This window comes from Calidris pugnax, unplaced genomic scaffold (genome assembly GCF_001431845.1).
Source record: "Calidris pugnax isolate Ruff unplaced genomic scaffold, ASM143184v1 scaffold60, whole genome shotgun sequence".
NCBI lineage: Eukaryota > Metazoa > Chordata > Aves > Charadriiformes > Scolopacidae > Calidris > Calidris pugnax.
This window is the reverse complement of record NW_015090831.1, coordinates 3,627,925-3,642,580: the sequence shown is the minus strand read 5'-3', so window position 1 is coordinate 3,642,580 and position 14,656 is coordinate 3,627,925. Positions and strand designations below refer to the sequence as shown.

At 40.6% G+C, this 14,656-nt stretch overlaps 1 protein-coding gene across 1 annotated transcript in view; it reads right to left on the bottom strand.

Moving 5' to 3' along the window:
* LRP1B (LDL receptor related protein 1B) overlaps positions 1-14,656 on the bottom strand; it is a 618,836-nt gene that overhangs the window by 398,264 nt on the left and 205,916 nt on the right. The window contains exons 4-5 of the mRNA XM_014941128.1: positions 6,014-6,133; positions 4,335-4,463 (exon numbers count right to left, since the gene is read on the bottom strand). Of these exons, the coding sequence (XP_014796614.1) occupies positions 4,335-4,463; positions 6,014-6,133 (249 nt within the window). The remainder of the gene's footprint in view (positions 1-4,334; positions 4,464-6,013; positions 6,134-14,656) is intronic.

The following is a 14,656-nucleotide window of genomic DNA, read 5'->3' as shown; positions in this document are numbered from 1 at the left end:
GATCTTGTCTAAAATACAGCTCAATAAGTGATGTCACAACAAATCAGAAACTAAGGCGTTTTGCTCTGCCAACAGTCCTACTTCTCCTCTGGAAGAAAAGCTTCAGAAATGCTGGCAATTTATTTTTTTTCCACTACAATGATATGAAAAGGATAAAACCCAGAAAACAGTGTTTACAAGCAGCTTAAAAACCCTTCTCCTGAGGTAGGCATTGTAAATTATAAGTACTTTGCTCTTAGTAACATGTCTATTGTATAGAAGTCCGAAAAAATATCTAGTAGTGTAGAATAAAATGGAGTCCAATTTTACTTGGAAATTAACTTTCAATGTTTATCCACGATATGTCCCACAGATGGGCTGCTTTATTTCTAAAACCTCAAAACTTAGTTCTGTGAGTTTTTGCAAGAAAACCATGTTGTGAAATCAATCTAAGAACACTGAATGTTTACTAAATACCAGAAAAATCTTTTTGCTTTAATCATTATCAGTTTCACCCTGCTTTATCTACATGACAAATGTTTCTTATCGAATGGCATTTCTCTCTAGATAGGCTTCCAAGATAGAAAACATACGAGGAACTTTTGGGAGGAAAGATGAGGGTTTTTTTTCCCCTCAGCTAAAGATTTCCAATTCTCTCATTTTGTTTCCTTAAATATTCTTTTCATCAAATGCAGACCTTGCAATACAGGCATACAAACTTGGTAAACAAAGAAGTTCTGAAACTCTGTTCAGCCAAGCTCTATTTTGTTTCATTTTCACCTCGGAAGAAGTCATTAAATGCTTCTTTATTCATAAAAGAAAATGTGGTTAAAAAGTCTGGAAAAAACCCATGGTGTGCCCCCAGCTGTTTTGATACCTATTTGAACGTCCTTCCCAAAGGTACCGTGCAGCTAAAAGTTTCCGGCTCCAAAGTTATTTAAATGAGCTGAGGAAGAAAATGCAGAATTTAATGAGGGAGAAACCTTACCACCTTCACAGCCAAGCACTTGGCTGCCTGAAGGGGAGGAAAAAAGTTGCTTCTGTGAACTTCTTTGCTAATTGTTCCATCCCACGTGGGGAAGGATGGTTGTGCAAGAGCTGCTGGTGATCTCCATTGGCCACCACACCCATCCCCTCCACTGGGGCAGGGTTCCTCCAGACCCGTGCCACACGTACCACCTGCTCAGCACCTTCTGCAACTGGGGTCTCCACCGCGTCCCCCACTTCTCTATTCAGAAACCTCCCACCCAATTTTACAGAGAAGAAACTAAGGTGTGGCGAAGGGCTGCTGGTTTGGTATTCCATATCTGGGATCTCAGCATGGACAGAAATTCATATTCTTAGCAGATCCACTGTTATTAACATTGACAGTTTTACATAATGCCTAACCTGACCTAAACCTCTACCGCTGCTTCTTATCTTCCGCAGCTTTTACACACAGAACAGAATATTCCTTAGCTCATTTTCTTTATCTATTTGACAACTACTTCGTCAAATGTAGACAAAGCGGATAGCTTGCTCTTTCCATCCTAATTTCCTATAGGCCTTTTAAGGAAGAAAAAGTTGATAACTTCTCTAAGTGCTCTTTTTTTTTTCCCTTAAGACACCTTTTTTCTTGATTCTGTTCTACTCAGCCCCATCTGCTCTGTGCAATGCCCCTCACTGGATGTCATCCCAGCTGAAGAGTATCCAGTGTTGAGTAAGTAGCAGGATTTCTTTGTACATCTTGGGAGCAATAATGCTACTTATACATAGAAGTCATAGAACGGTTTCAGTTGGAATGGACCTTAAAAGTCATTTAGTTCCAACCCCCCTGCCATGGGCAGGGACACCTCCCATTAGACCAGGTTGCTCAAAGCCACATCCAACATAGGGTGCTCGTTGAACACCTTCAGGGGTGGGGCATCCACAACTTCTCTGAGCAACTTGGGCCAGTGTCTCACTACTCTCAGAGTAACAAATTACTTCCTGAGATCTAACCTAAATCTAAACTCTTCCAATTTGAAGCCACTCCCCCTCATCCTGTCATACCAGGGTAGTATCTCCGCACTCGTGCAATGGGACAACATTGACTCATTTTTGACTTGTGGTTCACTACATGTTTTGGATATTTGTCACCAGTCTATTTGTTCAGGGCCACACCTTGGGTTTGTCCCTGTGCAATGCCCCTCACTGGATGTCATCCCAGCTGAAGAGTATCCAGTGTTGAGTAAGTAGCAGGATTTCTTTGTACATCTTGGGAGCAATAATGCTACTTATACATAGAAGTCATAGAACGGTTTCAGTTGGAATGGACCTTAAAAGTCATTTAGTTCCAGCCCCCCTGCCATGGGCAGGGACACCTCCCATTAGACCAGGTTGCTCAAAGCCACATCCAACATAGGGTGCTCGTTGAACACCTTCAGGGGTGGGGCATCCACAACTTCTCTGAGCAACTTGGGCCAGTGTCTCACTACTCTCAGAGTAACAAATTACTTCCTGAGATCTAACCTAAATCTAAACTCTTCCAATTTGAAGCCACTCCCCCTCATCCTGTCATACCAGGGTAGTATCTCCGCACTCGTGCAATGGGACAACATTGACTCATTTTTGACTTGTGGTTCACTACATGTTTTGGATATTTGTCACCAATCTATTTGTTCAGGGCCACACCTTGGTTTTGTCCCTGCTCAAAACTCATCCCACAAGGTCAAAACCTGTGAAGAGCAGTCTGCTGCTCAAAACTCATCCCACAAGGTCAAAACTTGTCAAGAGCAGTCTGTGATCAGTGAAGCTATGAAAGGGTGAGGAGAGTGACCTGTTGGTCCATGGAAACTTCACTGTTTTCCAAACTGTAAGATGGGACCAGTGAAGCAACACAAACTCTTACAAATCACTGCAGCTCTTCCAGAGCTCTGCTATAAAAGCACCTTCTTACTGTACCAGGTGTCTTTTTGACCCCTGCACTCTATGAATTATTTGACCAAAATATTCATCACACTGATAATTTAATCCATCATTAATTGGAAAAGTTGTGTTTACACACACACAAAAAAATAAATGCAATGAGCAACACCCATTTCTTTGCAGCACCGTGATCTTGATTTCTGTACTGTCCTGCAGTGACTTCTCTGATTAATGACTAGTGATTCCCCTCTGAAAATAACAGAAAAGGTGAAAACTACCCTAAAACAGACACGATGAAGTATTACAAAAGACGGATGAGTAGCTCTTCTCTGTGAATCTGATTCATTTCATCAACGCCACCAAGATACTGACAGATCACTACAGCACTCAGTTGTTCCACAGTCTGCTGGATCTAAGAAGGGAAACTCAAAAGCTCAACTCAAGCCCAGTGCTGGCACCATGAGGATTTCCTGATCTAGAATTGCCTTACTGATTTTCATGTAGCGGAGGCAGAAGAATATCAAAACACTTTTACTTTGTATGGACTTTCTCATCTCACAATATTTTGCTGGCGATTTTTTTTAAAAAATGCTCAGCTAGGCTGTGTGAATCAATACAAAACTTGGTACAAGCAGTAAAAAGCTCTGCAACTCTTACTGCTGCTCAAGTCAGAACAGATTTAGCAATGCTCTTTATGGGAGGAAGCCTCAAAAAAACCAGGTGGCCTTCCTATTTTCTGGTAGGAAAAGAACTACAAAAAGGAAGACTCAAAAAGTATATAACAAACACAGCTTTTTTACTTGGGTTTTGAATCACTGTGGATGTTGAATAATTGCCTGAGGAGCTTTTGGGATTTTTTTTTAATATAAAAGCCCTGTTAATTCAATATGCTGAGTAAGAAAATACTGTGTACAATACTGCTTCATTAAACACAATTCGCTAATTTCCTCAAATACTCAATCTACTATTACTAATGAAAACATGCACTAAGTAGCAAAAAGCCTAGTTTGAATATGTATATAATGAAATTCACCTCTTGGGATATTGCAAGGACAAAGCAATCTCATGTCTTTTTTAATCCTATGGCTACAATTACCTCCCAATCATTTCCTCTGCCTTCCCACTACCTCCATTGTCTTCCCAGACTAAACAGCCTATTTTGTTTGTGTGAGGAAAATCTTTGATTTATTTATGAACAGGGAAACTGGGAACTGTTCTCATCTTGGCTGAATTGAGTATTTCACTTTAATTAATAATAACCATATAATAACTTCTAATATTTCCCTTGGAGTATTGTTGTAATATGTGAAAAGTTGTTCTGTGGTTGTTGTGTGGCTCTTCGTAGCACAGGAAAGGAAAAATCACCTCTCCTGTGTTCATCTCTCTCTATCTTTTCATATCCATCCTCTAGGTAGGACCAAAACACAAAATCTCATACCAAAATAAGGTAAGAAGATGTTAAAACATACCACTTTTGGCCTTGCAGGATTTGTTATCAGGCTGAAGGACATAACCCTCCACACAGCTGCAAGTGTACGATCCATCTGTATTTATACACGTCTGGCTACAGCTTCCGTACATGTTGCATTCATTCACATCTAAAGGGACATTAACAAGATGTTGTTTAAGGATTAGGAAAAAAAATAATTAAAAAAATTCAACAATAAATCAGAATTCTACCAGAAAAGTTTAAGTCGTTAAGTCATTATCGTACAACACTATGTTTTCCTTTTCTCAAGCCATGACCTTATCACAGACGTTGCCTGTTGAAATTGCTCCAGTAATCAAACAGGAAGCTGGGAGTTTTCAAGTTTAATAGCTATTAAATTTGAAAGATGAAACATTTGTTCAAGTAGTACCCGATGTCTACAGCATGTTAGGGAGAGATTTGGGTCCTTGTTAGTACTAGAGACCACTAGTTATCGGGGTTGATGAATGAAGCAACGTTTCAAGACAGGAAATAATTGATTATCCTTCTCAACCTATTTATGCTGGCAATGTCTTATAGTTCCTTAAATGAACTGTCACAACTTCTACATTAAACCATCATCCAATACATCAAAACCTACATATTTCTCTAATAAATATAAAGAACAATTTTCTCAACTAGGGTATATAGGCATAATACCATAAAATCAAGATATGCTATTTAACAGTGGTTGAGGGTTTAAGTAATAAATTGACATTTTTAAAAACCGCTGTTGAAATTATTTCCTTAGATATATTTTCAATCAGAAAACATGACAGACATAGAGCCAAAGAACTTATAATAAATTATATTTATGTAGAATCTGGCTTAGCACTATTACTTGGAGAGAGGAGTGATTGGTAGTGAGCACATACATAAGGCAACACAACTCCAATCTGCTTATAAAAAGAGAAAAAATAAAACAAGAAACAAATACCTGGATAGAGAATTAAGAAGTCATATATTTCAGAAATGGAAAAGAACAGCAATTTCACTCTACAATTAATTATGCCGAAATAACATTCCCAGCTAAGTTGTATGATCTGGGAGTGTTCATTTATCAAATTCTAATCTAGGTGTGACTTTATGGGCATGAGGCGAAATGCTACAAGTTTTCCAGGGTCTCCTGGTAGTGAGCTCTGGAGAGCAGCTCGCACAAATGAGCTGTAAACTCATCTGAGCAGCAGGAAACACTGCCCACCTCCTCTGGTCTGGCTGGGGATGCTTTCCTCCCAGGAACTTCAGAAGAGCTACCAGTGGGGCAACAAAGAGGAGGCCCCAACTCTCATTTCAGAGGGGAATTATTTCCCCCTTTCTACTCCACAAGCCTGTGCTCACCCCTGAGGAACACCTTTGAATGGGCAAGGACTTCTTAACTCTGAGAGCCGTGAGACACTGGAACAGGTTGCCCAGAGAAGTTGTGGATGTCCCATCCCTGGAGGGGTTCAAGGCCAGGTTGGATGGGGTTTTGAGCAACCTGGTCTGGTGGGAGGTGTCCCTGCCCATGGCAGGGGGGTTGGAACTTGATGATCTTTAAGGTTCCTTCCAACCCAACCCATTCTATGATTCTATGAAGCAGCTCTATGTTTACCAGCCCAACCCCAGCTTTCTGCCCCCAACAGCCCTCAGGGCCCGATGAGGATACCCAGGTGTTAACGTCACAGCCTGTTTCTTGCCTACCTGTGCAGCTCCTTCCATCGCCGCTCGTTTCATATCCGTCTCCGCAGTAACACCTGGTGCCATTCCTGGTAATGGCACATTTGTACTGGCAATTCATCTGTTGGCATTTGGGTAGCAATTCTGTAAACAAAATTAATTAGAGCAAAATGTTACTAAATATTTTTATTATTCCTAAATCGCAAGCTTTAAAAACTTTTTTATATATATGTAAGTGCATTCTCCAGAAGGGAACCACCATTTATGTTACCTGGTTTTGGAAATATACTTATGACACATAATACATTGCAAAATGCTTGCTTTGAAAACTGCATTTCAGCAAGTTAATAAATAGAAATCAGCATTTTATTTCTATCAAAAGTTGTTTACAAGTTTATTGCCGAGGTGCACTGTTGCTCTGCTTAGGCATCCATTTTTTGCACATCAGTCATTTTCAGTCAAAGCAATGATTTGGAAAAAAAAAAACCAAACCAACCCACCGAGTTTATTGCCGAGGTGCACTGTTGCTCTGCTTAGGCATCCATTTTTTGCACATCAGTCATTTTCAGTCAAAGCAATGATATGGAAAAAAAAACCAAACCAACCCACCACAGCTCAAAGAGTTAGATTAGAGTTACAAAAACCAGCCAAGGTTATGAGAAAGGTTTAAATATCTATGTCTTTCCTATTCCTCATATCAATTGATTTTCTATCTTTTTAAAGCTTGTTTTGATTTACTGATACACATATCACCTTCACAGCAATCAATGGGAACATATTCTGGTTCAATAATTTAACGGTGGACATGTAATGTTGAATAAACAGTGGACATTATGTCATTATTGCTAAAGTTCTTCATAGGATCTACTGCTTAAATACATACCAGCAGCACAAGGTATGACACTAATAACCAGAGGAAATACTGTAGAAATATAGACTGTATTGATTTCCAGCATGAAACAGCATGAAAACAAACCAAAAAACCTCAAACACTTCTCGACCCCAAGATGTATGATGTGTATCGATAATTTTGCTGATCAAAAAAATAGCATTTTAACAAGCAACAACATTTTTCCTCCAGGAAAATAAGAACAGGATGGACGAAAACAGCTTAAAGTGTTGATTTGGTGATATTTTTCAGACCTATAAGCAGATGGATCAGAAAATAACCTGCAAATGGACAGAGAATCGTTCTGTTCCAGGGCTGGCTGAAAGCAATGGGGTGTGTCCTAACAAAAAAAGAGAAATCTGTATTTTAATATGTGGGTAGTTTTAATCTGTCTGATCATTATTCATCAGGTTCTACTTGGGAGTAGAATGAAAATGAATATGAAGAAGAGTCTGCACCAGCATCTGAGCCCTGGAGCTCCCATTCTGGAACTTCTGCCTGTGTCAAAATAAAGCTGAAATTATGGGAGAAAAGTGGATGTGGCAGGCACTCAAACTTACTACTTACTATAATGCAACTATTCTAGAAACAGAGAGCCTTCACACAATTACCACAGGTAATTCCGTAATCCACGCAATCCACTGACTGACTAGAGGCTGATAAAGCCCCCTCTCTAAATCTGCCCCTTTTCCAAGTGGTTTGTGGGTTATTTCTCTGCCTTTTTGTGCCCTTGTGAATAGGAAGAGAATCCATTTATTGGTTGTGGTTTGTTTTGTTGTTTGTTTGGGGTTTTTTTTCCCTTAGTCTGGTGCTTAGATCCATTACACCTTTCCAAGGCAAGTCCCATAGAGAATGTAAACCAGGAAACCTCCCTAAAGGTGCCCTAAAATGGGGCTGCGCGCCGAGGTGCAGAGCTGGGACCCAGGCTGATCAGGTGGTATCTGTTTATTTAATATTTCTATCTGAACAAAATCAACATATACATTTCAGTTTCTAAGCAAACACGGATCAACCATCCTTTACAACCTATAATTTTCTTCCTCAAATATTTGCCTGGTGCTGCACAGCCAGGAGCTTTCACCGGATGATGAGTATTTGACTCACAACTGGGACTTGGCTCTTTTGCTCTCTTTCTATAATGGATGCAGCCAGCCAGAAGCTCAAACCAGAACAGTAGGACCCACACACAGCCAGCAAAGGCTGCTGGAGACCAGCAACAATAAATTGGCAAGTGGAATCCATTAAGGGAAAATGAATAAATTAATAAAAACAGTCTATCTGCCCTCATTTTTCACAAAACCTGTAATTTCATTGATTTTAAATCATTGCACTATCATGTGGGTGGCTTTTAACAACAAAAAGGGTTGCATTTTCCTTACAGTCAGCAGAACTGAAGCGCTGTGGATAGTCCATTTCTGCTAAAAATACTTCTTGTCACACATCTCAACCCTCATTCTTTCTGCCCTTCTTTATTTTTCACGCTGTCTCTCACAACTTCGTTGGTGTCCTCATCCCATCTGCTATGCTTTGAGAAAGGGCTTCTCTGAGGAGATATTCTACTAATATTGCCTTCTATTACACAAGTCCTTACAGAATCATAGAATCAATGGTTAGAGTTGGAAGGGACCTTAAAGATGATCAAGTTCAAATCACTTTGTTGTGAATATTGATCGATTAATGAATTAATTTCATTTTTTTCTCAAAATACATTTTTCATCATCCACTGGATCATGGAAAAACAAAATTTCCCCTTTCATTTTACCCAGCTATGCAAAGAAGCAACCTATCACTTGCCTCAAGTTTTAGACTAAAATTACTTTTACCAGTTTCCCCGGGGGACTGGTGGCCAGACACCCAGTTGGGAATCCTTCAAACACACCAGGCTTTCCCAAAAATCCGTTGAAGAAGCACTGTTGACGATCATACATTTCCGACTTCAGACTAACAAATCCCACCACCACCCCCGACACTAAATTATGCATCAGATTATTATAGCATTAATTTGCCTCCATTCACAGCTCCAGGGAAGAGCTTTCTTATTGCCTGGGTGAGAGCCACCTTCCTGCCCCAGAACGTTTTTTGCTCTGTTGCTGATCTGCTAAAGCTGCCAAGGGGATCCACAAGTGGGAAAGCACAAAATACAGCAACAACTTCAAGGGTAAGTAAATATATCCTCTATTTTACTAGTACTTTTGTTTTCTTCTTTTTAAGTCACTGATCCTGGAAAACCTTAGGGGGAAAAAATGGAGTTTATTGCCTCTGGAAATGAAGTATTGAAGGACATGCTATGGAAGACAGTGTATATATTTATGGTTTGGTCAGATTTGTAACAAGCTTCTCAGGAAGAGGTGAGGAGGCAAAGAAAAATCATGAAGCAGTGAACACTGATATCTGTAATGCTCCAGATATGAAATTTAAAGAGATAAAAGCCAGGGACCCTCATTTCTTGTCTTTCCTACCTCGCTTTCAGATCAGAGTAAAATTCTGCACCCGCTTTGGTTTCCCTTCCTCAATGTGAATTGGTTTACAAAGCACACGGGCAGTGAAGAATGAGCATCACTGAGCTCTCCACTTTCATCACAACTCAGAATTTGTCAAAGCACGGTATTTCTGTTGCAAGATTTAAAGGAAGAAGCTGCACTGGGGGAAAGCAAAAGGACAGAGCTTTATAGCTCACAAGGAGACCCACAATTCAGGCCGTGGAGCTGCAGAGCAAGGCATGAGACTTAGAGGCTGATAAAGCCCCCTCTCTAAATCTGCCCCTTTTCCAAGTGGTTTGTGGGTTATTTCTCTGCCTTTTTGTGCCCTTGTGAATAGGAAGAGAATCCATTTATTGGTTGTGGTTTGTTTTGTTGTTTGTTTGGGGTTTTTTTTCCCTTAGTCTGGTGCTTAGATCCATTACACCTTTCCAAGGCAAGTCCCATAGAGAATGTAAACCAGGAAACCTCCCTAAAGGTGCCCTAAAATGGGGCTGCGCGCCGAGGTGCAGAGCTGGGACCCAGGCTGATCAGGTGGTATCTGTTTATTTAATATTTCTATCTGAACAAAATCAACATATACATTTCAGTTTCTAAGCAAACACGGATCAACCATCCTTTACAACCTATAATTTTCTTCCTCAAATATTTGCCTGGTGCTGCACAGCCAGGAGCTTTCACCGGATGATGAGTATTTGACTCACAACTGGGACTTGGCTCTTTTGCTCTCTTTCTATAATGGATGCAGCCAGCCAGAAGCTCAAACCAGAACAGTAGGACCCACACACAGCCAGCAAAGGCTGCTGGAGACCAGCAACAATAAATTGGCAAGTGGAATCCATTAAGGGAAAATGAATAAATTAATAAAAACAGTCTATCTGCCCTCATTTTTCACAAAACCTGTAATTTCATTGATTTTAAATCATTGCACTATCATGTGGGTGGCTTTTAACAACAAAAAGGGTTGCATTTTCCTTACAGTCAGCAGAACTGAAGCGCTGTGGATAGTCCATTTCTGCTAAAAATACTTCTTGTCACACATCTCAACCCTCATTCTTTCTGCCCTTCATTATTTTTCACGCTGTCTCTCACAACTTCGTTGGTGTCCTCATCCCATCTGCTATGCTTTGAGAAAGGGCTTCTCTGAGGAGATATTCTACTAATATTGCCTTCTATTACACAAGTCCTTACAGAATCATAGAATCAATGGTTAGAGTTGGAAGGGACCTTAAAGATGATCAAGTTCAAATCACTTTGTTGTGAATATTGATCGCCTTCTATTACACAAGTCCTTATAGAATCATAGAATCATAGAATGGATAGAGTTGGAAGGGACCTTAAAGATCATCGAGTTCAAATCACTTTGTTGTAAATATTGATCAGCATTAATTTGCCTCCATTCACAGCTCCAGGGAAGAGCTTTCTTATTGCCTGGGTGAGAGCCACCTTCCTGCCCCAGAATGTTTTTGCTCTGTTGCTGATCTGCTAAAGCTGCCAAGGGGATCCACAAGTGGGAAAGCACAAAATACAGCAACAACTTCAAGGGTAAGTAAATATATCCTCTATTTCACTAGTTCTTTTGTTTTCTTCATTTTAAGTCACTGATCCTGGAAAACCGTTGGGGGAAAAAATGGAGTTTATTGCCTCTGGAAATGAAGTATTGAAGGACATGCTATGGAAGACAGTGTATATATTTATGGTTTGGTCAGATTTGTAACAAGCTTCTCAGGAAGAGGTGAGGAGGCAAAGAAAAATCATGAAGCAGTGAACACTGATATCTGTAATGCTCCAGATATGAAATTTAAAGAGATAAAAGCCAGGGACCCTCATTTCTTGTCTTTCCTACCTCGCTTTCAGATCAGAGTAAAATTCTGCACCCGCTTTGGTTTCCCTTCCTCAATGTGAATTGGTTTACAAAGCACACGGGCAGTGAAGAATGAGCATCACTGAGCTCTCCACTTTCATCACAACTCAGAATTTGTCAAAGCACGGTATTTCTGTTGCAAGATTTAAAGGAAGAAGCTGCACTGGGGGAAAGCAAAAGGACAGAGCTTTATAGCTCACAAGGAGGCCCACAATTCAGGCCGTGGAGCTGCAGAGCAAGGCATGAGACTCGCAGAAAGAGCGGGTAGCAGAAGTCATTGTCAGTGCCTTTAGGATGATCTATTTTCTCCGAGTCCAGGGAGTACTGACAATTCATCCAGCTCTGATTTAGGTCATTTTGTTCAGTGTTTTCTATCTGCCACTGGAGACATGAAGGGCAGCATTTTTTTTCTTCCCTACATCCCCATGAACCAGACTCTAAAGCTGTGCTCCAGCTCTACCACAAAAGCCACCCAGCTTTCTCAAAGCCACCCACGTCAATCTTCTGCTTCCTGACTCCCACATTTCTCTGATTCCCAGGTATCTGGTCCCATGGGAGAGCAGTCAATCAGGCAAAGATGCTGCTGATCTCATCTCCCCTAAAGTAATATACCTTTGACAATGACTCAGAGGAGCTGTAAGCTTCTTGGACAAACTGCTCCCACAGGACTTCATAGTCATAAAATCCTGGCTTTCATATATCTTCATATATTCTTTCTGCGTTCAAGGAAATACACTGCTTATCATAGTTCATCCAAGATGAATGATATAAGGAACTATCATATCTTGAATGGCTTTTTAATGAAAGGATTAACCAATTGATCTGACTCTCCTTTTTGTCAGTTCCTCCTAAGCTACACATGAGGTTCACAATTGGTTCACACCAGGTTCTCAAGCTCAGATGTCTTGGCTGTTTCATTTAACAAGAAAAGCAGTTCCCTTGCAGTTTCTTAATACTGCAAACTTTATTGGCTCTTGGGGATTGTTCAGCAATAGAGTAGATTTACAAAGGTACCTCAGTTAGCTTTGCCTTTCCTGAGAGAATGAAAGAGGACTAGATTCACACCCAGCGAAATGCATTTAGATGCTGATTCACACCCGGCAAAATGCATTTAGATGCCTTTATTTTTGAGCCACTTGGATGATAATAAGACCTTTTGGTTGTAGTGGGTTCCCAATTATGTTTCCTAAGTACATCTATACTATATAAATCCTGTACTGCTCTTTGTGCAGTGACAATATATACCGGGCAGTATAGACATCATTACAGTACTCTGTAAATTAACATTTAACGATTACAATATGTTGATAAACATCAATGATACAGAGCTAGAGGAAGTAAAAGAAATTGGCTGAAGTTTAATAGTTCAAAGTGCCAGATAATACACTTAGGGAATAATAGCAGAGCTTCTGCTGTCAGTTTGGGACTTCACTATTTGAAACAACAAAGGATCCTTGTCAGAGCTCATCAGGGAATGGCCATGAGCTACCAGTGCAACATGGCCTGGGTAAAAGGGAAAGGCATCACTGAGAGCACTGGGATAAGCATTTCCCATGGAGAAAATGTTGGTACTAAGGCCCAGGATGCTCACGAGTCTCTTTTCTTCCAGGGTGCAGCTGTCTGGGGCTGTGCCCACCCCAATGGATACCCGGAGAATCGACTCAGATTTGAGCAGGAATCATAGAATCATAGAATCATAGAATTGCCCAGGCCGGAAGGGACCTCCAAAGGTCATCTAGTCCGACCTCCCCGCAGTCAGCAGGGACACCCCCAACTAGACCAGGTTGCCCAGGGCCTCATCGAGCCTCTCCTTGAATATCTCCAGGGAAGGGGCCTCAACCACCTCCCTGGGCAACCTGTTCCAGTGCTCTACTACCCTCACAGTGAAGAACCCTCTCCTAATCTCCAATCTAAATCTGTTCCCCTCCAGCTTGAAGCCATTGCCCCTCGTCCTGTCACTGCAGGCCTTTCTAAACAGGCTCTCCCCAGCCTTCCTGTAGGCTCCCTTCAGGTACTGGAAGGCTGCTATTAGGTCTCCCCGGAGCCTCCTCTTCTCCAGGCTGAACAACCCCAGCTCCCTCAGCCTGTCCTCGTAGCAGAGGTGCTCCATCTCCCTGATCATCCTTGTGGCCCTCCTCTGGACCCTCTCCATCAGGTCCATGTCCTTCTTATATTGAGGGCTCCAGACCTGCACACAATACTCAGGATCAGAGAACGTTCCTCAGGGATCAGCAGGGGAACAGAGAGCTGCAATCTGAGGGGAGACTACAACTTTTTGTGTTGATTGGTGCCAGGAGACAAAAATGAAGTGGAATTACGACTGCTATCTATGAATATATCAGAGGATCAACAGTGAGGAAAGAGACAATTTAAGCTAAAGGGCTATTGGCAGAAGTACAAATGAGTATAAATTGCCCATTAATAAATTCTGGCTGAAAATGAGAAGGTTCTTAGCTATTACCGTAATCAGGTTCTGGAACTCCTCTTTGAATGGGAACAGCAGGGACAGAAAATAAATAAATGCTTTTGACATGGATCATGATAGATTCATGAAAGAAAGCATATGGAAAGGCCCCTGAAATACCAGAAACTGTGTTGTGTGACCCAGGAGGTTCCTTCTACTACTGTATTCCTCAAGCAATGCACTATCTTATGCTAAAACATCATTTTTCATTACGGAACCAAGATTAATCCTTTTTTCCTTGTCTCTGGAACATACCCAGAGGAAAACTTAGGGGAGCCTGTTACTGCATTAGTCTTCTAATTGCACTCCATACATATTCTTATTTCTCTTAAATATTTGTATTCTTTTTGGCAGCTTTGAGCTTCATGAATTTACTTGATATTATCAGTGTGTTATTCATTTTTTGTGATTCAATATTCATACACTGATGTCTAGACTTCTTATCACACATATGCTGTAAGCCTTATTTTTCTTTTCTAGTTCATTTTCCGAGGTTTTGAAGTACAATTCTTTTACAGATTAGACTCTTTCATGTAATCTACCCTAAGTTTTTTGTTTGCTTGTTATTGTTGATTTTATATGCACAATATAAAGCTCTACGGTTTGCTTCTCTGACAGAAAAGGGTAGCTTGATTGATAGAACTCAATTGCTGGATTGAAATAATGCGGTATGTTTTTATCTCACATTTGTTGGTCATTTTATTAGTTTTGACTATAGTACCATTAAACAAAAAATTACAAAAAAGTAATCATCTTTGTCACACACCTCAGCCCATAAATCTCTTACAGTAGATGTACCACTGAAAAAGAGATATGGAAAGAGATATGGCACCACGCAGGTCACTGCTGCTTCCCGACTCGTGGGCAGGAGCCTTGGGAAAACACAGAATTAAAGTTGTTTTTTTTTTTTTTCCTAGTTGCTAAAATAAAAGAAAAATTAGCTAAAAGTTAGATGCCTTAAAACCTGAGATAT